The sequence below is a fragment of the Ovis canadensis genome, chromosome 10 (assembly GCF_042477335.2).
Source record: "Ovis canadensis isolate MfBH-ARS-UI-01 breed Bighorn chromosome 10, ARS-UI_OviCan_v2, whole genome shotgun sequence".
NCBI classification, from domain to species: domain Eukaryota; kingdom Metazoa; phylum Chordata; class Mammalia; order Artiodactyla; family Bovidae; genus Ovis; species Ovis canadensis.
The window spans coordinates 84867328-84890005 of record NC_091254.1 but is presented as its reverse complement, the minus strand read 5'-3'; the positions used below and the strand labels follow the sequence as shown (position 1 = coordinate 84890005).

General features: G+C 42.4%; 1 protein-coding gene and 1 long non-coding RNA gene across 2 annotated transcripts in view; one reads left to right on the top strand and one right to left on the bottom strand.

Annotated features, from left to right (window-relative positions):
- The window catches only part of LOC138446670 (ATP-binding cassette sub-family C member 4-like), a 161567-nt gene that overhangs the window by 94161 nt on the left and 44728 nt on the right, over positions 1-22678 (bottom strand). Inside the window, exons 13-17 of the mRNA XM_069601899.1 lie at positions 7187-7283; positions 4578-4775; positions 3090-3230; positions 2327-2364; positions 1567-1661 (exon numbers count right to left, since the gene is read on the bottom strand). Of these exons, the coding sequence (XP_069458000.1) occupies positions 1567-1661; positions 2327-2364; positions 3090-3230; positions 4578-4775; positions 7187-7283 (569 nt within the window). The remainder of the gene's footprint in view (positions 1-1566; positions 1662-2326; positions 2365-3089; positions 3231-4577; positions 4776-7186; positions 7284-22678) is intronic.
- LOC138446675 (uncharacterized) lies at positions 16141-21443 on the top strand. Its single transcript, XR_011259507.1, has 2 exons — positions 16141-16359; positions 19990-21443. It is a non-coding gene; the product is annotated as an uncharacterized lncRNA (long non-coding RNA).

The window sequence follows — 22678 nt, the reverse complement described above, 5'->3', positions numbered from 1 at the left end:
CCCCACCTCCCCACCCCTCGTTGTATCTACACATCTGTTCTCTACATCTACGACTCCATTCCTTCCCTGTAAATAGGTGTGTATGTACCGTTTTTCTAGATTCCATATATATGCATTAATATAAGCATTTTGTTTGTTTTTCTCTTTCGACTTACTTTACTCTGCATGGTAGACTCTAGGTCCATCCACGTCTCTACAAATGACCCAATTTCATTACTCTCTATGGATGAGTAATATTCCAGTGTATATATGTACCATAAATGAAATGAAAAGACAGTCCTAAGAATGGGAGAAAATAACTGCAGACTAAGCAACTGACAGGGATTAATCTCCACAATATACAAGCAGCTCATGCAGCTCAATAGCAGGAAAAAAAAAAAAAAATTAAAAATGGGCAGAAGACCTAAATAGACATTTCTTCAAAGAAGACATACAGATGGCCAAGAGGCACGTGAAAAGATGGTCAATATCACTATTAGAGAAATGTAGATCAAAACTACAATAAGGTATTACCTCACACCAGTCAGAATGGCCATCACCAAAAAATACACAAACAATAAATGCTAGAGAATGTGGAGAAAAGGCAACCCCCTTGCACTGTTGGTAGGAATGTAAATTGATACAGCCACTATGGGGAACAGTATGGAGGTTCCTTAGCAAACTAAAAATACAACTACTCTTGGACCCAGCAATCTCACAACTGGGCCTATACCCTGAGAAAACCATAATTCAAAAAGACACATGTACCCCAATATTCATAGCAGCAATATTTACAAAAGCCATGGCATGGAAGCAACCTAAATGTCTATCAACAAATAAATAGATAAAGAAGATATTTAAAATTTTAGGTGAAGATACCCTTTAAGTAGTACATAAAGTGATATATATTCTAAACATTCTTGTGAATAGAGACAGTCACGCTAATATTAGTCTGATACACCAAATGTAAAATTAATCACACAGTTGGGGAGAAGACAACACTGTGATCTCAAGGTAAGAAAGAGGGGGAATCTAATCCCAGGCCCTGGATTTCCCCTGCTTAGCTTCTCTAGTAATTAGTGAAGCCCAAGAGATGACCAGTGTGGTAAAGGGGAGGTTTGCATACCTGGGAAGGAATAATGCTTTTATCTGGGGCCCATGCTGCCAGAGGATTTCACCCAAGATCAATAAAAGCCAGGGGTTATTTAGACTGAATTGGAACAACCTGAACCACAGGGTGGGGATTCATTTCTAATCCCCTTACCCATCAATATAGAGATAAAAGATTTAGCTAAAGCAATCTATTTAATAGACAATAGCCATGTATTCGCCAGGGGCTGATTTTCTGAATGTACAATCCTGGTTTAACTACCAAAATCCAGTACAGAGCAAATTAAGAGTCTTTATTCAACCTCTTTTCTTCAAGTAGATCTTTAAAATAATTACTCTAATTAATTCACAGAGTAAATGAGACTAAGACAATCAGTTAAGACATTGCTGAATTACTTTGGAAGCCCTAGTTTATCACACAGACTCATTATAAACACCTTAGACTCTGCTATAATGGAGCAGATGACACAACTTTACCTGAATAAACTCCTAAGAACCAGTTCAGCACAAACATTACATCTGCAGCTTCTTCTACATATGTCCCTAAATACAGGCCACTTTGTACATTCGCCCTATGGAACAGGGAAGAAAAAATATTACACTATAGATTATACATAGAATTTATACAAATATCAAAAAATTTACCTCAATTCAAGAAATGTATTTTATGCTGCAAAGCATTTCCCAGCTCACAAGGCCCTCTGTGTGTCTTCCTTTTAAAAATCTGAATCACGACTTTCAGCTTTCAAAACTGTCTGTGAAGACAGACTTAGAAAAGGAACTTATGGTTGCCGAGGAGAAGGATAGTTAGAGAGTTTGGATGCTCATGCACACACTGCTGGATTTAAAACAAGTAACCAACAAGGGCTTATTGTATAGCACATGGAACTCTGCCCAGTGTTATGTGGCAGCCTGGATGTGAGCGGGGTTTGGGGGAGAAAGGATACATGCATATGTATGGCTGAGTCCCTTTGAAGTTCATCTGAAACTATCACAACATTGTTGATCAGCTATATTCCAATACAATATTAAATGTTCAAAAAAAGAAAAAAAAAAACTTTCTGTGAAGCTGCTAAAAGGAGGGACATGGGAGAGATCACGGGGGATCACACACCACCCGCAGGAACTTTCATCTTTCTTCAGGGAAACTATGTGAGGGTCAGTCCCCCTGACTCTGTGGGAAAGTGAGGCTTCATGTAGACTTTCAGCACTTTCAGTCAGACCAGGAATCACTCACCAGTTTAAAAGCCACAAATCCTGCAGGACGTAGGCAACCTGGAGCAGGAAACAGCAGTCACTCAGACACAGACATCACTGAGCCTCACACCCCGCTCACCAGGATGGGGGATGGAAAAGCTCCAGAACACGGAGACGGTCCTTTCGGCTCAGGTCTTCACCAAGCCCCCTCCCCAGATGACCACAGGTCAGAGGAGGGCAACTTACAAGTTAATATCTTTAAAAGAAATCCCCTTTTCCCTAGAAGGCTTTGCTCCCCAAATATAATGTATGTCAATGCAAATCCAAGTGGACTGTAAAAGGCAGTAATAACAGTACAAATGTTGGGATTTTTCGAAGCAAAAAGCTTGACAGGTACAGTGATGGTCAGTTCCAGTGTCAGCTTGGCTGGGCCAGTCTCCAGTGTTTCAACCAAACACTCGTCTAGATGTTGCTGTGAAGGTAGTTTGTGGATGTGGTTCACATCCATCATTAGAAGTTAAGTAGAGGAGATCATCCTCAACACTGCGGTGGCCTCATCCACTCAGGCAAAGGCCCCAAGAGCAAAACCTGAGGCTTCCTGGAGGAGGAAGAAATTCTGCCTCAAGACAGCAGGGTCAGCTCCTGACTGAGGTTCCAGCCTGCAGGCCTGCCTTGCTGATTTCACATTCACCAAGCTAGATCCCACAACCTCATGAGCTAATTCATTGAGATAAATCTCTTAATACACAAAAATAATCATAAAATACAGTATAAATAGTATGTAAAGATCAACCTTTACGTACCTGAGCTGCGATGTTTACCAGAATAAGGAAGATGATGACAGGCCAGGGAGCACCAGCTGTGAAGTAACTTGCATAGGTCTTAAACTCCACGTTTCCTTCCAATTGGTCCTCTAGAGGTAGTGTAACCTGTATGTTCTCAGTCTGGAAGGGAAACATGGCAGTGAGAGATGAAATTTTATATAATGAACCCCAAATTTCAAGAGTTCAGCACTGCCCTCCACCGCAAGACTGTGGGGAAACAGACACACCACATGCACTGGCAGGAGCGCCGGATGGTCCATCTCCTACGGAAAAGGGTGTGGGAATATCTGGGCAAACCACATATGCGTTTACTCCTGGACACAGCCATCCCACTCCTAGGACTCTATTAGAAATAAAAGAACATTTGCACGAGGTTATTCACTGTTGGGTAGCTTAAAACAGATCATGACTCTCAGCACACACACAACAAAATCAATTAATGTATAAATGCAGAAGTTTGCTCTAAAATAACACACAAAATGATTGGAGCTAATATATCCCTCTAGATGACTTGTGTCACTCAATGATAGAAACAGAAAACACAGGCTCAAAATACTAGCCAAATACAGTGAACTGAGATCACAGAGAGGGCTGGAGTAATCAGTTTGGATAGCACATTGCAAATGTACGATCTGAGTCTATTTGGTTCTGAAATTTCAGAGTGATTCTTGAGTCTAGAAAGTGAAGAGCTAATCCGAGTAATTATCAGAGTCATCCAGGCTCCTGGATTTGGATATTGAAGGTTTGGATATCAAAGACTATCTGTGTATTTTAAGGGAGATCTAGTACGTTTCTGCATTTCTGTCTGGAGGACTTAGAATGCACTATAGAGTCACGGGAGCCTAAAATGTCCTACTCTATCCTGCCCACTGGGATCCAAGGTCGATAAGATGTGGTTCTTGGTCTTGAAGGGTAAGGAGGACAGGAAATAACACTGAAGTGTCTACCGTGCGTCAAGTCCTTTGCACACATTACCTCTGACTTATCACAAACTATCTGACACCGAGGTAAAATACTACCATTAGTCATATGCAGTGCTAGAACATTCCAACATGCAGGATAAGTAGATGATTTACTGTGGCAAGAGCAGGACTCAGTCTAAGGCAGTCTTCACATTAAGCTTCTGGATGCATAGGAAGTTGGGAGCCATGAGAGCAAGTAGGGCATAACCATGGTAAACTGAAGAGTTCTCAATCAGTGTGAGCCACATGTACCTAGAAATGCACAGCACACAGCAGTGCACCCAGTGCTGACCTCCATAGGATTTTCCAACGACACCCAAAGGAGAACCACTAACAGGCTTGCTCCCTTCATGCTCTTCCATGAATTCCATGGAATAAGACTTTGGGAACTTTGGGGTCTACTTTGGGAAAAATGAAGATATCATATCATTAGAGAAGCAGACTGAAGGCCCATGAGGCCACCAAGAGCAAAAAGACCAGGGCACACTGATGGATAGAAACTCACATCTTCGTCTTCTGGAGCCACATCTTTCAACGAGGGTCTATGAGACTGTAGAGACTGACCCAAAGACTTGGAGATCAGAGTGGGAGTTCCTGGAACTGGAGATGGTTCAGATTGCTTATTCCCCTTGTCGAAAAGGGAAAGAATATCTACCCTAGATTTCAGGAACTCAGAGTAAGTTCCCCTTTTCACTGTTTTGCCCTAAAATTAAAAAAAAATTGAAAGGAATTTATTTACTTTTGATAATATTAAAACAACCTAAATACTAATCAAGAAAAATTATGTGGCCTTAAATTATGGTTTTAGTAAAAATTAAAAAAAAAATGATCCCTGAGACTAGAATTCTTGTTGAAAAATCTAGTTCAGTCAACTCAGTATAGAACTGAGCATTGTGTTCTCTGCCAAACCCTGTGTTAGGTGCTGGGAGATATGAAAGAAACATGTGCTTGTGTGTTTGAAATGCAGGCCATTGACATAAGTACCCTGGGCACTTAGGGAAGCAAAAAGCACAGAGGTTAGTGGGAAGATCAGCACAATCTCTGTTACAGACAACAGGGGAATTGAGAGAAGCCTCCCTGATGGCTCAGACAGTAGAGAATCTATCTGCAATGCGGGAGACCTGGGTTCAATCCCTGGGTTGGGAAGATCCCCTGGAAGAGGGCACAGCAACCCATTCCAGTGTTCTTGCCTGGGAAATCCCATGGACAGAGGATCCATGGGGTCACAAAGAGTCAGACACGACTGAGTGACTAAGCACATATAGCACATCATGTCACAAGCAGAATTTCTTTAAAAAAAGTCAATTGGGGAGGATATTCCAGGAAAGAAATTGAAACTTAACCCAGAGGTGGGGACCAGCACATCTGCATACAGGTAAGAGTCACTCATGAAATTTCCACTGACCACTGTCACTGTCACTGTGCCCGGCTGGGATAATAGGAACCAGCCCCAGACAAAGGTGCTGAGACACAGAGGCAAACAAGCCAAAGAGTGAAGCATCAAATGACCTCTAAGTCTGAACACTTCTCACTACTCTCCACCCCACCCCTCAACCATGCTAGGGGTTGGATGATGCCCCCTCCTCAAATAGATAAGTTCAAACATGACACCTGTGAACATGACCTTATTTGGAAGCAGGGTCTTTGCAGATGTAATCAAGTTAAGATGAGGTCACTCTGGAGGAGGGTGACCCTACATCCAATATGGCTGAGGTTCTTATGAGACTCAGACAAACATGGGGACAATGACCCTGTGACATCAGAGGCAGAGACCACAGCGGTGCAGCTGGAAGCCAAGGAAGACCAAGGAAGGCCGGTGAAATAGGCTGGAGGAAAGGATTCTCCCCTGGAAAGCACAGCCCTACCAGCACCTGGGTTTGGGACTTGTAGCCTCCAGAACAGGGAGACGATAAACTTCTGTTGTTTTGATGTCACCCAGTTTGTGGTACTTGGTTGCGGCAGCTCTAGAAACTGATACTCTAGCCTGAGACCACACTTCTGTCTCCTCAGCTTTACTAAGATTCCTAATTACTTCTTCTGTCACCCCTTCAGTGACCATCAGAGGAATATTTCAAATCCACATCAGACCACATCCCTCCTCTGCTCTAGACCATCCGATGGCTTCCATCCTACAACCGCCCATTGTCCACAGCTCGGAGATCAGCTCCCTCCCATCCCCTGCTCACTCTCCTCAGACACGCTGGTCTTCCTGACATTCCTCCAACCTGCCAGGTCAGCTCCTTCCTTAGGACCCCCTGCCTCAGACCCCCTCCCCCAGGTGGCCCCCACTTTCATGTCACTCAGACCCCGTGAGGCAGCAGCTCCTCAGGGAGGCAGCCAGGATGTCAGTCCACCTCTCTGTGTCACATCCTCCCCATAAGAACAGGAGCCCCGTGAGGGCAGGGCCTTGTCTTCCTGCTGCACAGGCTCCCACACGTATCAGGCACATAGAGACCTGGGCAGGAAGACCAGCAACTGGAGACATCAGCAGAGAGGGCATCTCTGACTCGGGTGCTCAGCTACCCAACCTCACTTCTAGTGTTGATGGAAGATGCTCTTTAGGCAAACTATGTATAACAATCACTTAGATACAATCAGATGTTAGTATCTCTAATTTCTAAGTGATACATTTTGACTTAAGCTGTGAAAGAGGAAAATAAAAACTTCTAAACAAAATTGAATCATTATCCTTAACAGATTTCATCAGAACAGTGACGATTTAGCAGTACTGTTGCACTTTTATATACTTTAGGGTTTATGTGGCTTAGACTGTAGTAGTGTCATTTTTGGACTTCCCAGGTGGTGCCAGTGGTAAAGAACCTGACTGCCAATGAGACAGGATTCGATAGCAAGAGACTCGGGTTTGATCCCTGAGTCAGGAAGATCCCCTGGAGGAGGCCATGGCCACCCGCTCCAGTATTGTTGCCTGGAGATTCCCATGGACAGGAGCCTTGGGGGTTACAGGGCTTTGGTTTCATCCTCCAAGGCATGACCACCACCTGCTCTGAGAAGGGGGTGTTTACCATGAATCCAAGGAGAATGACCTGCGGGGAGGTCTGTTCTTCAACACACCTGAGAGGAAAGCAATTCCCCAGACTTCTAGAAACTACTCACATCTTTCAGTATCAGAATCTGACTTGCATCTTCTAGGTACTGCAACTGATGAGTTACTAAGATTGTGACTTTCTCCTTCAAGGCCTGACGAATACACCTACAAATGCAAAGGCACAGTATGCAAATGCACATTAATGGGGTGCTTCAAACTGGAAACTTATATTTTGAAAAAAATAAGACAAAGACTACATAGTAGTCAAAAATCTGCAGTTTAAATACCAAATCAATACTAAAAATTAAACATAAATCAATTAATCTGACTAGGTTCTTAACATTTATCCCCAGTAAATTTGAACCTAACTCTGCCTATGCCAAAGCCTTTGACTGTGTGGATCACAATAAACTGTGGAGGGAGAGGATGGGATGATTTGGGAGAATGGCATTGAAACGTATACTATCATGTAAGAAACAAAGTGCCAGTCTATGTTCGATACAGGATACAGGATGCTTGGGGCTGGTGCATGGGGACGATCCAGAGAGATGATATGGGGTGGGAGGTGAGAGGGGGATTCAGGATTGGGAGCTTGTATACACCCGTGGTGGATTCATGTCAATGTATGGCAAAACCAATACAATATTGTAAAGTAAAATAAAGTAAAAATTAAAAAAAAAAAAGAAAATTCTGAAAGAGATGGGAATACAAGACCACCTGACCTGCCTCTTGAGAAAGCTGTATGGAGGTCAGGAAGCAACAGTTAGAACTGGACATGGAACAACAGATTGGTTCCAAATAGGAAAAGGAGTACGTCAAGGCGGTATATTGACACCCTGCTTATTTAACTTATATGCAGAGTACATCATGAGAAATGCCAGGTTGGATGATGGAGAAGCTGCAATCAAGATTGCCAGGAGAGAAATATCAATAACCTCAGATATGCAGATGACACCACCCTTATGGCAGAAAGTGAAGAAGAACTAAAGGGCCTCTTGATGAACGTGAAAGAGGAGAGTGAAAAAGTTGGCTTAAAGCTCAACATTCAGAAAACTAAGATCATGGAATCTGGTCCCATCACTTCATGGGAAATAGATGAGGAAATAGTGGAATCAGTGGCTATTTTGGGGGGCTCCAAAATCACTTCAGATGGTGACTGCAGCCATGAAAGAAAAGTTACTTACTTTTCCTTACTCCTTGGAAGAAAAGTTATGACCAACCTAGACAGCATATTAAAAAGCAGAGACATGACTTTGTCAACAAAGGTCCATCTAGTAAAGGCTGTGGTTTTTCCAGTGGTCATGTATGGATGTGAGAGTTGGACTATAAAGAAAGCTGAGAGCCGAAGAATTGATGGCTATTGAACTGCGGTGTTGGAGAAGACTCTTGAGAGTCCCTTGGACTGCAAGAAGATCAGTCCTGAGTGTTCACTGGAAGGACTGATTTTGAAGCTGAAACTCCAATACTTTGGCTACCTGATGTGAAGAGCTGACTCATTTGAATTGACCCTGATGCTGGGAAAGATTGAGGGCAGGAGGAGAAGGGGATGACAGAGGATGAGATGGTTGGATGGCATCACCAACTCTATGGCTGTGAATTTCAGTGAACTCTGGGAGTTGGTGATGGACAGGGAGGCCTGGCGTGCTGCAGTTCATGGGGTCGCAAAGAGTCGGACATGACTGTGCGACTGAACTTAACTGAAAAACTTCTAAACAGTAGTTCAATTAAGGAGGCACCAACAGCTAAGTTTTTTTTTTTTTCCTAAAACTCAGCTTAACAATTATTTACATGTTTCATAAAGAAAAACAACTAAGAGTCCTAAATTTGACCGAACTAAAATACTATTTCATTGCTATGTGGGAATGAGAGAAGAGGGATCTATGTCATATAAAAATGTGTACATTCTAGGGCAACTTTCTACATGATTATAATCAATGATGTAAATATTAGCAATGGAAAAACTAATAGATTCTCTGTAATCTTTGCCACAGTGCATTTGCTAGACACTTGTTCCCAAAGAACGTTAGACAGAAACTGAATCCTAGCGTGGCCTCCATCAATCTCTGCAACATTCCCAGTCCCAATCAGGAAGCAAGACTTCTTTCATTAGGACTGAACACCTTCCAAACATGAAAATAAAAGAACAGAACCCAAAGGGCCCAAATCAAAATGGAAATCATCCAACAGCCCAGAGCACCTATCAGTTCTCTATAGTCAAGACGCCCCTCACTATTGAACCTTAAATTTTTTTCACAGAAAGAAAAAATTACAACTGCTCCTACCTTTTAAAAGCAGGACCCGAGAAACTCAGCCCCAGTCTCATCCCACAGGGTCCACAACCCCTCTAGGGAAGCGAGTGTCCAGGTCTGGCGCCCTGGTGACCACGGGCAGGGCTCCAGGCAGATACTCTGGGAACCTGAGCCCCTCGCAGAGCAAATCTCAGGAGCTTGGGCCACAGCTCAGCCTGTGAATGAGTCAGATGGAGAATCTGGAGGCAGCAGGCTGCAGCTCAGTCCCTCTCATGAGCCTGATGATGTTAGACGAGCAACTAAACCTCATTTTCTTCATCTCAGAACGTCAATGACAACTTCATCCACACGTTCTGAGAAATCAAACCACCAACACACTCATTAAACGTCAGCCCCCTTCTCCGCTCTTCCCTAACCACAAGTGGCCCTGCGCTTTGGACTCAGGACAGAAAAGTCCTAAGGAGACACTCTGGACACTGGGTCTGTGATCAGAATCAGGACCCCAGGACATAGACACACAAACCATTGTTTCATTAAGTCCAAAAGGATTCATTTTTACCCTTTAGCATGTGTTAGTTCAGTGTTCATACTAAGTTTCTTGACTAACACTTTTTTCAGATTTAGTACTAAAGCTTTTAAATATAATTTTTTTCTCCTTAATTCATAATTACCTGCCAGTAGTCTAAGAAGGCATATGTTAATTAAATCTAATGGACTGTAAAGTCCAAAATAGACCAACACAAAAGTTTTTAAATTGTTTTCTTCTTAACATTCCATCACAGATGAGGTAACATAAATAATTACAACAAAGCGATCAGTTGATGCTTTGAATTTTTCCTAGATAATGCTTTTATCCAAATCATTAGGAAAATACACTATTTTCCAGGTTTTCAGAGTAAAGATTTCCAAGTCATGCCAGAGAAATTACTGAGCAGCAACCAGTTGTTTAACTGTTATTCCTATATAAATGCTGTGTTAATCCTATAATCCCACATATAATCCTATATAAGGGCTGTCCCTGACAGCTCAGCTGGTAAAGAATCCGCCTGCAATGCAGGAGACTCTAGTTCAATTCCTGGGTTGGGAAGATATGCTGGAGAAGGGATAGACTACCCACGCCAGTATTGCTGGGATTCCCCTGTGGCTCAGCTGCTAAAGAATTGCCTACAAAGCAAGAGACCTGGATTTGATCCCTGGGTTGGGAAGATCCCTTGGAGAAGGGAAAGGCCAGCCACTTCAGTATTCTGGCCTGGAGAATTCCAATGACTGTATAGTCGTGAAGTCACAAACAGTTGGACATGACTGAGACTCACTTTTCTGGGGAGACACGGGAGCCCTGAGACTCTCTGGGGAAACATCTGGAAGAAGACACAGCAAGTGCAGGGGTCCTGGGACAGAACATGCTGGGCTGAGGCGCCTTCCTGCATTCACAGCTTGGGGGCAGTTGGGGGACTCATAAATGGTCAAGGGCACCCAGAGAGGGCTGTGGGAAGACAGAGAGGCACTGGCGCCCCCTGGAGGAGTGGGAGGAAATGGCAGGTCCCATCTTCTCTGTGGGTCCTGTGCACTGCTCCCTGGCTCTGGGACAGAGGGACCAGTGTGCACAGACAGGCGGGGTGAGAAAGGACCCCACAGAGCCAGCACAGCCAGACACCGAGTCGGGGTGGAGCTGGAAAGGCTGAAGGGGGCAGACGGCAAGGAAGCCTGTTCTCTGTCTGAGGACCTGGAGCTGCTTCCCGAATGTGAAGAGGGGTCTGAGAAGGGCTGAAGCAGGAGGGTGAGCTGTGTAAACAGCAGTGTGGGAGTCTGATCAGGACAGACCCAAAGACTTGATAATGCAGGAGGCGGGGGTGTGGGATGTGGGGCTGAACCAGGACAGGATCCACAGCTGGACACAGGTGAGACAGCATTAGTTCACCTAAGGCCCCTCACCTTCTGTGGGTGACAGAACCCATTTAGTATTCACAGCATAAACTGTAAAACTGACAAACCTTAATGACCTTCCTTCATGACTGAAGGAATCTGCTAATCATAAGTAGAAGTGTGATTCATTCACTTTTAATACAGAACCCTTCACATGACTAAGCTTCCACGTGACCACCATCTCTCACAGCATATTGTTCTATCCAGTTCTCTAGCTTGAGAACACTCTCCAGCTGCTGCTGAGTGATTTCCTAAATTGCTTTCATGCTCTCTGCTTTTGCTTTAAATCACCCTAGAGAATGTGGTTCTGATTAGCAAACAACTGTCTTAAGCCTGCTTCTCTCAAGTATATATCCAAAGTCATACACCCAAAGTATTTGAGAGGATTTTATAAATATCTCCTGTGTTCAAAAAAGAACTCAGGAGAACTTCTGTGATCAACACACTGTACTTCACTCCAATTACCTTCCCCTGTGACATGGATGCAACAGCCAGTAGGATCTGTTCCTGCCCTGATGGGGAACTTGTGCAGATGTTCACAAGATGGGATGACACACATTTGTGAGTTCAAGGTAGGATCCTGGGAATAAAGAGACTGAGATACTCACGATGCCAGGAGGGTGGGGGTAGGGAATCACTGTCACAGCACTAGCTCCTGTCTTTGAACTCATGACAAGACACAGGCACTTCTCTAAGGAAAAATTCATCAAGTCATGAACAGGAGAAGGTGGGAGGTCAGATCAGAGAACTAGAAGCCATGCCATGTGTCATCTGCCCTGTTCTCTCATGTTCTCAAAGATTCAGTGCTACTATACAGTGCCAGGGTCCAGCCCCAGTGGATCCAGGGTAATTTGAAGGGGAGACAGCATGGCATCTTAGAAAGAATTATTTAATTAGAAATATAAGAGAGATTAGGAAGAAATAGTATAGTGGGAAATTTAGTGGAGAAAAGATGCTGAATAATTTGGTTTACGTGGAGAACTAATAAAACCTCAGGACAAGAGATTTGTACCATCTACATTAGGCCACCGGTGCCCATTTGAATAGCGGAGGGTGCCCCACCTTAGGCTCCCTCTCTCATGGATCTTAGAAGCCAGGGCAAGTAAGTAGACATGGCGAGCCTCCACACCCCAAATGGGAATTCAGCCTGAAAAGCAGAGAAGGAGAATAGACCACACAGGGGAAACCAGTCTTTCCAGTGACTGGCCCATCTTCTATTGTCCAGAAAGGCCTTTTATACTTTTTTTTTGTACATAGAGACCAATGGATAATATAAAATTATGCAGCATCAGCAGCCCTGACTCTTATCGAGACCAGGCTTTCTCTCTGCATACCTGGTTGTATACACAAGTCTTAGGTGATTTACATCATCTTCTGGCCAGAGGGCCAATTAACATTTTACGGCCCTTTTCTGATAAGGGTCTGTCAACCAGAGAACTTATTTGTGTTGTTCTTCCCAAAGTCTGGTGCCACTCTCAGAAAGCACTAAATAAAGTTACATACATAGCAAGGATACAACAATTTGTAACAATGAAAGAAGTACAGTGAATTATAACAAAGAGAAAAGTAGTTAACTCAAAAGTCTAGTGTTGCTAACATCAAAACTACTATATTCCTTTTTCTATATCCCAGTTACCTTAATTAATAACCTTCAGGTGCCTAAAAGATAAAGAATATGGAGGCCTGGCTGCAGTCATTGACTCAACAGTGAAACCTGTCACCAATATAATTTTTAGCTCTTTAGAAAAGGCTCTGTATCTTTAAGATGCTTTAAGCTTTGTGCCTCTCATGGTTGGGGGGCTTTAAGCAATTCACAAATTGTAAAAGTCCGGGCAGACCGGTCAGGTAAGTTAGAAAGCTATCAGAGGGGTTTAAGCCAAGATATTCTTTTTATACGCAGGAGACTGTTAACTGAAGCCCTGAGTTAACTTTTTCCAGAGAATGTCAGAAGAGCGGAAATCACGGTACAATAAAACAGGCAGACTCTGGTTTTGGGAGGTAGATGTTCAGGAAAACCCAGGGAGAACCCCTGAAGCCAGATCATGCCTTTGCGTTTTGTCGGGCTTCCTTCCTCATGACCTTTGCCACGGGTGGGATTCCTCACACTGGCTCCCGGCAATGCAGGTTTGTATAAGTGTTACAATTTATATAACATGAAATTTACCATTTTAACAATTTTAAGCATACAGCCCAGTGGCACTAAGTACATTCACATAGTTGTGCAGCCATCACCACCATCCGTCTACATAACTCTTTCATCATCCCAACACTCAGCACATTTTACACCTGGGCAGGTCCCACCAAAGACTAACGACCCCTGTTTAGTGGACATGGAATCCCAGCTCCTTGTGTCCAGAGCTCAGAGTTCCTCACGTCTCCCTCTCACACACTGGACTCTGCTGAAGTCTCTTCACTTTGCTGTTTCTCAGATTCACTTGACACTTTAACCATCAGTTCCTTAGAATTTGGTGACAGAGACTTTAAAGAGTTAATCATTACCCTTAATTATACTGGACCTAATCTAATCTGACTGGTGTGCTTAGATGAAGTGGAGACTAAGACACAAGGACCAAGACACAGGATTGCAAATCAATGACACTGGAACACACCCTCCCACCACGCACAAAAATAGATTCAAAATGGCTTAAAGACTTAATCATAAGACACGACACCATAGAACTCTAGAAGAGATTAGAGGCAAACATTCTCTGACATAAATTATACCAACATTTTCTTAGGTCAGTCTCCTAAGGCAATAGAAACATAAGCAAAAATATACAAAAAGAGCTTTCATGGTGGCTCACTGGTAAAGAACCCATGTGCCAATGCAGGAGACATGGTTTCAATCCCTAGTCCAGGAGGGTCCCACATGCCATGGAGCTTAAGTCCATGGACCACAACTACCGGCCTGTGCTCTGGGGCCCAGGAGCCTCAACTACTGAGCCCACACACCCTAGAACCAGTGCTCTGCTCAAGGGGAGCCACTGAGATGAGAAGCCCACACACTGCCACTAGCGAGAAGCCCCTGCTCATCACAATTAGAGGGAAAGCCCCACCAACAAAGAGCCCACATAGCCATAAACAAACAATTATTTTTAATTTTAAAAAAAGTAAACAAACAGGACCTAAGCAAATTTACAAGCTTTTGCACAGTAAAGGAAACCATAAACACAATGAAGAGACAACCTACAGAATGGGAGAAAATACTACAAATAATGTGACCAACAAGGGCTTAATTTCCACAATATACAAACAGCTCATACAATTCAACAACAACAAAAAATCCAATCAAAAAATAGGCAGAACTAAATAGACATTTCTCCAAAGGACAGACGCAGATGGCCAAAAGAAGCTCACCATTGTGAATTATTGGAGAAATGCAAACCAGAACTACAATTTGGTATCACCTCACACCAGTGAGAATAATAATCATTAAAATAACAGTGGCTGAGAGGGAATGGAGTAAAGAGAACCCTCCTAGACTGCTGGTGGGATTATCAGTTGTTACAGGCATTATGGAAAACAGTATGGAGATTCCTCAGAAAACTAAAAACAGAATTATCTTATAATCCAGTGATCCCATTTCTGGACATATATCTGGGGGAAACTATAAATCAAAAAGACACATGCAACCCTATGTTCATAGCAAAACTGTTCACAATAGCCAAAACATGGAAATAACCTAAATGTCCATAGACAAATGAATGGGTAAAGAAGATGTGATACTTATAGATGATGCAATACTACTCAACCATAAAATAAAAAGAAAGAAAGAATACCATCTGCAGAAATGTTGATGGACCTAGACTTTATCATACTAAGTGAAGTAAGTCAGAAAGAGGACAGATATCACGTATCACTTATAGAGGAATCTAAAATATGGCAAAAATGAACCTACCTACAAAACAGAAACAGACTCACAGACATAGTGAACAGACTTGGGGTCGCATGGGTGGAGGGGGTGTGGGGAAGGGATGGACTGGGAATTTGGGGTTAGCAGATGAGAACTATTACGTGTATAATGGACAGACAACAAGGTCCTATGGTATAGGGCAGCAAACTATATTCAGGATATTCAATATCCTGAGGTAAACCATAATGGAAAAGAGTATTTAAAAGAATGTACAGCTGTGTATAACTGAGCCATTTTGCTGTACAAAGAAAGTAACACAATATTGTAAATTAACCACATTTCAATAAAAACTTTTTTATAAAGAAGGACAGAGACAAGGGGTACTCAAGGACAGAGGGGAGACCATGTGAGGACACCGCACGGTGGCCGCCACCAGCGGGTGAGGAGACGTGCTCAGCAGAGACCAAAGCTGCCTGCTGCTGAATTCCCAGCCTCGAGAACCATGAGAGAATTAATTAATTTCTGTTCTCTAAGCACCTCCATCTGTGACAACTTGGTAGAGTGAATGTTTCTGTCCTCAAAATTCATGCATTAAAACCTAATCCCACTCTTTATTAGGAGGTGGGGCCATCAGGAGGGGATCAGATCATGAGGGTGGAGCCTCCATGAAAGGGATTCAGTTGAGTTCAGTTCAGTCGCTCAGTCGTGTCTGACTCTTTAAGACCCCATGAATCGCCGCACGCCAGGCCTCCCTGTAGGGAACAAGGTATAAGGAAGGTTGAGAAGTGCTTGCAAACGAGACTCTCAACCAGGGCTGAACATTCTTGCAAACGAGATATTCAGCTAAGAATCCTGTTTGTTCCCATGGGAAAAGAACATTGCTTGCACACAAGGATGTTTCTCTGATTCCTCAAAAGGAACAGACCTTGGGACAAAACGGATTCTAAGTTGATAAGGAAGTTCCTCAAAACAAAGTCTTAGCTGCAGTAAATAAGCCAAGGAAAAGGTTATCTCGCCCTGCGCCTGCGCACTGTATAGTCTCTGAATCGTAGTGCTTGGCAGCTTGCCCTGTAGGTTGTTGTGCAAGGGATACAAAATAAAGCAGCTGTAAGAAGCAAGTGTTAAAATATAAAGATTTAAACCACTCTGCAGTGTGGGTGTTTCATTCCGTCGCCAGCATCTGGCGCCCAACGTGGGGCTCGACGGAACCAAAAGGGTAAGCACCCCGGGGCAAAAGGCTAAAAGGGGGACTTTGGGGAAATAGAGAAAAAGAGAAAAGAATAAAAATCTGAAAGGGTAAACACCCTGGAGCAAAAGGCTGAAAGGGGGACTTTCGAGAAAAAGAGAAATAAAAATCCGAAAGGGAGACTTTCGAGAAAATAAGAAAAATAAGAGAAAAAGAACAGAAAAAAGAAAAAGAAAAAACTATGGGGAATTCCCCGTCTTTAAAGCCACAATATATGGAGCTGGTTAAGGGGCTCCTGCATTCTATAGGAATTAAAACGTCTACTCGCCGCTTGAGTGAGTTATTCTGTCTTATAGAGCAGCATTGCTATTGGTTTCAATATCAAACAGAAGTACAGCTGAATTTGAAGGAATGGAAAGTGGTGCAGAAAGAGTTAAGAAGGCAGCATCAAAAAGGAAATGTGATTCCTTTAAGGCTGTGGACTCTATGTAGCACTATAACGCAGGCTTTAAAATTAATGGCTGCTGACAGTGAGGCTGCCTCATGTTATCTTGAGGAGGGGGCTTCACCTCGGCCTCCGCCCAAACCTCCGGATGATAGTAAAAATTCATCCACTGAGTCAGATAGAGATGTGAGTTCTGGGGAGGATTCAGATTCTGTAGAGACAATGACTGCTGCCTTTTGAAAGGTTTTATTAAATAAAAAACAAACTTCCAAGGCTGTTAACCCTTCTGCACCACCTTACGCATCCCTATTTCTGGTAGCTGCTGACAAGGCTGAGATAGGGAGAGAGAGTCAATAGTTTTAAAAGTACGGGAAAAAGTATATTTTGGGGAATGCTTATTAATGACTCTCGTCCTTTAATGTCACTGATTATTGAAGGTAAACAGTTTGAAGGATTAGTGGATACAGGAGCAGATGTTTCGGTTATTTCTCTCCAGCAGTGGCCTAATGACTGGAAAAAAGAAAAAATTCCTCTTGTTTTAACAGGCTTAGGATCAATAGCAGATGTGTGGAGAAGCGCTCAACCTTTGTCATGCCAATTGTCTAATGGAAAGAAAGTATCTATTTCTTTTTACATTGTTAATATACCTATTAATATCTGGGGAAGAGATCTTTTATTTTCTTTAGGAACAACACTCACCATCTCGTTGGAAAACTTGTAGCCACTGCTCAGATTCCTCGAGCTCTCCCTTTGAAATGGTTAACTGATGTCCCTAAATGGGTTGAGCATTGGGCCGCTTCCAAAAGTAAAGCTCTAGGCTTTAGAACAATTAGTAAAAGAACAGCTTCAATCTGACCATATTGAACCTTCTATGTCTCCTTATAATTCTCCTGTTTTTGTCATTAAGAAAAAATCTGGTAAATGGAGAACGTTGACTGATTTAACAAATGTATAGACACGTTAACAAATGTATAGAACCTATGGGAGCTTTGCAATTAGGTCTCCCTTCTCCTGCTTTGATTCCACAGGATTGGTCTTTGATGGTTTTAGATTTGAAGGATTGTTTTTTTTTTAATATTCCTTTGCAAATAAAAGATAGAAATAAATTTGCTTTTACTATTCCAGTGTATAATCATGGGCAGCACGTAAAACGTTATCAATGGACAGTGTTGCCTCAAGGAATGATTAATAGCCCTACACTTTGTCAGGAGTTTGTTGATTGTGCTCTTATTACTGTGAGACAACAATTTTCTAATTGTCTTCTCTATCATTATATGGATGATCTTCTATTGGCAGCTCCTAGTAAAGAGGAACGAGATACATTTTTTATTCATGTGAAGAAAGCTTTAAGTGATTTTAATCTTCAAATTGCTCCTAAAAAAATTCAAACTGAATTTCCTATTTCATATTTAGGTGCTATTTTGGAACGACAAAGAATAAAACCTCAAAAGGTCCAAATTAGACGAGATAATTTGAAAACTCTTAATGATTTTCAGAAGCTTTTGGGTGATATTAACTGGTTACGTCCCATGTTAGGGATTCCTACACATCAATTGCGTCATTTATTTTCTACTTTAGAGGGTGATACTGCTCTTAATAGTCCTCGATCTCTTACTTCTCAAGCAAAAGAGGAATTACACTTTGTAGAGCAATGGTTGAATGAAGGGTTTCTTACTTATCTACAACAGGATCAACCTATATATTTCATAGTGTTCCATACTCCCTATTCTCCTACTGGAGTTATTGCTCAATCTGCAGGGTTGATTGAGTGGGTGTTTTTACCCAATAACTATACAAAAAAGCTTACTACTTATATGGATAGAATTGCTTTCCTTATTTTGAAAGGTCGAGGCCGTATTACTCAGTTAATTGGAAGTGACTCTCAAACAATTATTACTCAACTTACTTCCACCCAAATTTCTAATTGCTTACAGTTTAATGAAAATTGGCAGATAGCTCTTGCATCTTATTCAGGGACTTTTTCTAATCAATATCCTCAATCTAAAATGACAGATTTTCTTCGACATACATCAATGGTTTGTAAATCTCCTATATCTAATATTCCAGTTGAAGGAAAAACTATTTTTACAGATGCCAATAAAAATACTGCTGGCTATTGGACTGATACTACTTCTAAAGTTGTTCCACATTCCTTTTCTTCTGTGCAGCCTGCTAAACTTTGGGCCATTTGTTTGGCATTACAGGATTTTTTTGATATTCCTATTAATATTGTTTCTGATTCTAAATATGCAGTCTTTTCATGTATTTATCTTCCTGAAGCCACTCTACCAGTAACTTTAAAAACTAATATTGATAAATTATTTTTTTCAGGTTCAACAATTATTAATTAGGCGAACTAACCCTGTCTTTTTTACTCATATTCGAGCTCATTCTTCTCTCCCCGGACCATTATCTCAAGGAAATGCAAATATAGATGCCTTACTTTATCCTTTACAGTCTGCAACACAAGAACATTGCTTACATCATACTAATTCTAAAGGGTTACAAAAAACTTATTCGTTAACATGAAAACAAGCTCAACGCATTGTTCGTTCTTGTTCCATATGTGCACCATTTATTTTGCCCTTTGCCCCTCCTGGAGTAAATCCCAGAGGACTACAATCTAACCAAATCTGGCAAATGGATGTTGTTTTTATTTCTTCATTTGGTAAACAGAAATATGTTCATCATACTATAGATACTTATTCTCATTTTCAATGGGCTGCAGCTTTAAGTTCAGAAAAGGCAGATTCTGTTATTACTCATTTATTATTTTGTTTTGCTATTATGGGCATACCTATAGAATTAAAAACTGATAATGCTCCCGCATATCAATCCTCTAAATTATCTCAATTTTTAGAACAATATCATATTAAGCACACTTTTGGTATTCCTTATAATAGTCAAGGACAAGCTATAATTGAAAGAGCTAATCAGACTCTTCGAGAATACATTGAAAAAATAAGAAAGGGGGAGAAAGGTGTGATATCACCAAGGGATGTATTAAATAAAACACTATTAACTCTTAACTTTTTGAATGTCTGGGGAAAAAGTAAGATTACTCCAGCAGAACAGCATTTTGGCAATTCAGAAAAGACGACAAAAAGCTTTGAACATTCCTAGGTATGGTATAAGGATGAGATAAAGGGATGGGTTCCAGCAGTACTTCACTTCTTGGGGCGAGGGTATGCTTTTATTTCTGTGAATAATTCCAGGATCTGGGTTCCATTGAGATTGGTGAAGTTGCAGGATGAGCGACCCAATCGTGTGCCAGTTTCAGGAACTGTCAATGCAGAGGACTTTCACCTTTGCGACAAGAGAGGCAAGCCCACCGACATGGGGACAGTTGACGAAGCTGACTCAAGAAGCTGAGAAAACATTGCAGGGATCATGACCCTCGTCTAGTTATGAATTTCTGATTGTAACTTGACTCAATGTATAAATCGTTCCTGGTGGGAAAATGGTAAAAACAAGATGGTCCATTCCAGTAATTACTCTTTGGTCATTGTGAAAGCACGGACTGAACTCTGGTTACCTGTTAATCTTACTCGACCTTGGTCGGACTCTTTTGCTGTCACTCATCTTGTGAATGCTGTACAAACTCTTCTCCATCGATCTCGAAGAATGCTTGGCATTGTCATCGCATCAGTTCTCGCCGTGGCTTCAGTAACAGCAACAGCAACTGTAGCAGGTCTTGCTTTGCATCAGGGCATACAGACTGCTGATTTTGTCAGGGAGTGGCATAAGGATGCTCATTTATTGTGGCAACAACAGCATGATTTGGACGCTCAATTGGCTACTGATGTATTGAATTTACAACACACAGTTTCCTGGTTAGGAGATCAAGTGACTGTGTTAGCTACAAAGAGTGTGTTAAAATGGGATTGGAACTCATCTCACCTATGTGTAACCCCTGTTCCCTTTAATATGAGTGAGGGTTAAGAAAAGGTGAAAAGGTCTTCAGTGGGACACCAGAATTTAACTGCTGAAATTATGGAATTGGAACAAACTATATTGTCAACTTTTAGTAAGACGCTGCCTGATATTCTTGGTTCTGATATACTGAAGAGTCTTCAAGAAGGATTAGATAACCTTAATCCTTTAGGGCATGTATCTACATTGTTAACAACATCCTTTGTGAATACTTTGTTAATTGTTGCTTTATGTTTTATTGCTTTTATAGTCTACCAGCGCTGGCGAAAAGGGAAACAATTGAAAGAAAAAGCTTTGCGTATTCAAGCGCTTATTCAGCATCTACAAGAAAAGAAAGGGGGAGATGTAGGGAACTAGGTTTAAGGAAGGTTGAGAAGTGCTTGCAAACGAGACTCTCAACCAGGGCTGAACATTCTTGCAAACGAGATATTCAGCTAAGAATCCTGTTTGTTCCCATGGGAAAAGAACATTGCTTGCACACAAGGATGTTTCTCTGATTCCTCAAAAGGAACAGACCTTGGGACAAAACGGATTCTAAGTTGATAAGGAAGTTCCCCAAAACAAAGTCTTAGCTGCAGTAAATAAGCCAAGGAAAAGGTTATCTCGCCCTGTGCCTGCGCACGGTATAGTCTCTGAATCGTAGTGCTTGGCAGCTTGCCCTGTAGGTTGTTGTGCAAGGGATATAAAATAAAGCAGCTGTAAGAAGCAAGTGTTAAAATATAAAGATTCAAACCACTCTGCAGTGTGGGTGTTTCATTCCGTCGCCAGCACCTCCCTGTCCATCACCAACTCCCGGAGTTCACCCAAACTCGTGTCCATTGAGTCAGTGATGCCATCCAGCCATCTCATCCTCTGTTGTCCCCTTCTCCTCCTGGTCCCAATCACTCCCAGCATCAGTCTTTTCCAATGAGTGAACTCTTCACATGAGGTGGCCAAAGTATTGGATTTGTGCCCTGATAAAAGGGACCACAGGGCTCCCTCACCCTTCCACCACGTGAGGACACAGGAATCAGACCCTCACCAGACGCTGAATCTGTCAGCACCGACTTTGACTTTCTCAGCCTCCAAAACCAAGATAGATAAACTTCCATTATTTCTAAGCCACCCAGCTCTGGTCTCCTGTGAGAGCAGCCTGGATGGACACAGTCCTAGAAACTAACATAGGACCTGACAATGAGAATTCCCAGATGGCTTCTCTCTGCCAAAAACCCTGCCTCCTCCAGGCGAGGACATGCCTGCTATTCTCACAGCCCTGCTTCCTCCTCCCTCCACACCTGAGCTTCTATCCTACCTTCAAAAAAGGACTGAGTCCTCTTCTCAGCCTCCACATACCCGCCCAGCCTGAACGCCCCCAGAGCACCACTCACCCAGCTCCGGGCACAGGGAGCTTTCCAACTTCAGGGAAAGCCTCCAGCTGACACTTCCACTTCCGCTTCCACTTAGTACTTCCTACCCTGTAGGGAAACTCTCTAAACTGTGACTCTGCTGAGCTTTCCCAGGCATCTTTTTTAACCAGCTCCATGTAGAGAGAGATTCCTCAGAGGAAGGAATAACAGCTGGGCATCCTAGTCTCCCTTATTCGGCCCAGTGTGGTCCTTCCCCTCTCCTGGCTCACCATCCTCCTTGTAAACTGAGAGGTTTTGTGTAGAAACATCTGTAAGGGCATCAATCTCAGTGTAAACAGCAGGACATTAATAAGTGCAGCTGGAAGGCTCATTGCCTTTACAAGGTGAACAAGAGCAAGGGGTAGATTGTGGAGGCTGTTTCAGAAACAGTGAATTCATGAGGCTTTCAAAGAGGCCAGTCTAGTCTCTATCAGAGGCCTTGGTCAGTGTGTGTTAGGACAGAAAAGCATCAGAGCCCTTCTCCTTCAGGAGTTCTGTGGCCAAGAAAGAGCCACTGATAACAAATTCCAGAAACAAAGTGAGAGTCAGGACTTCAACCAAGACACCAAGTTTCAAATTCAAGGTT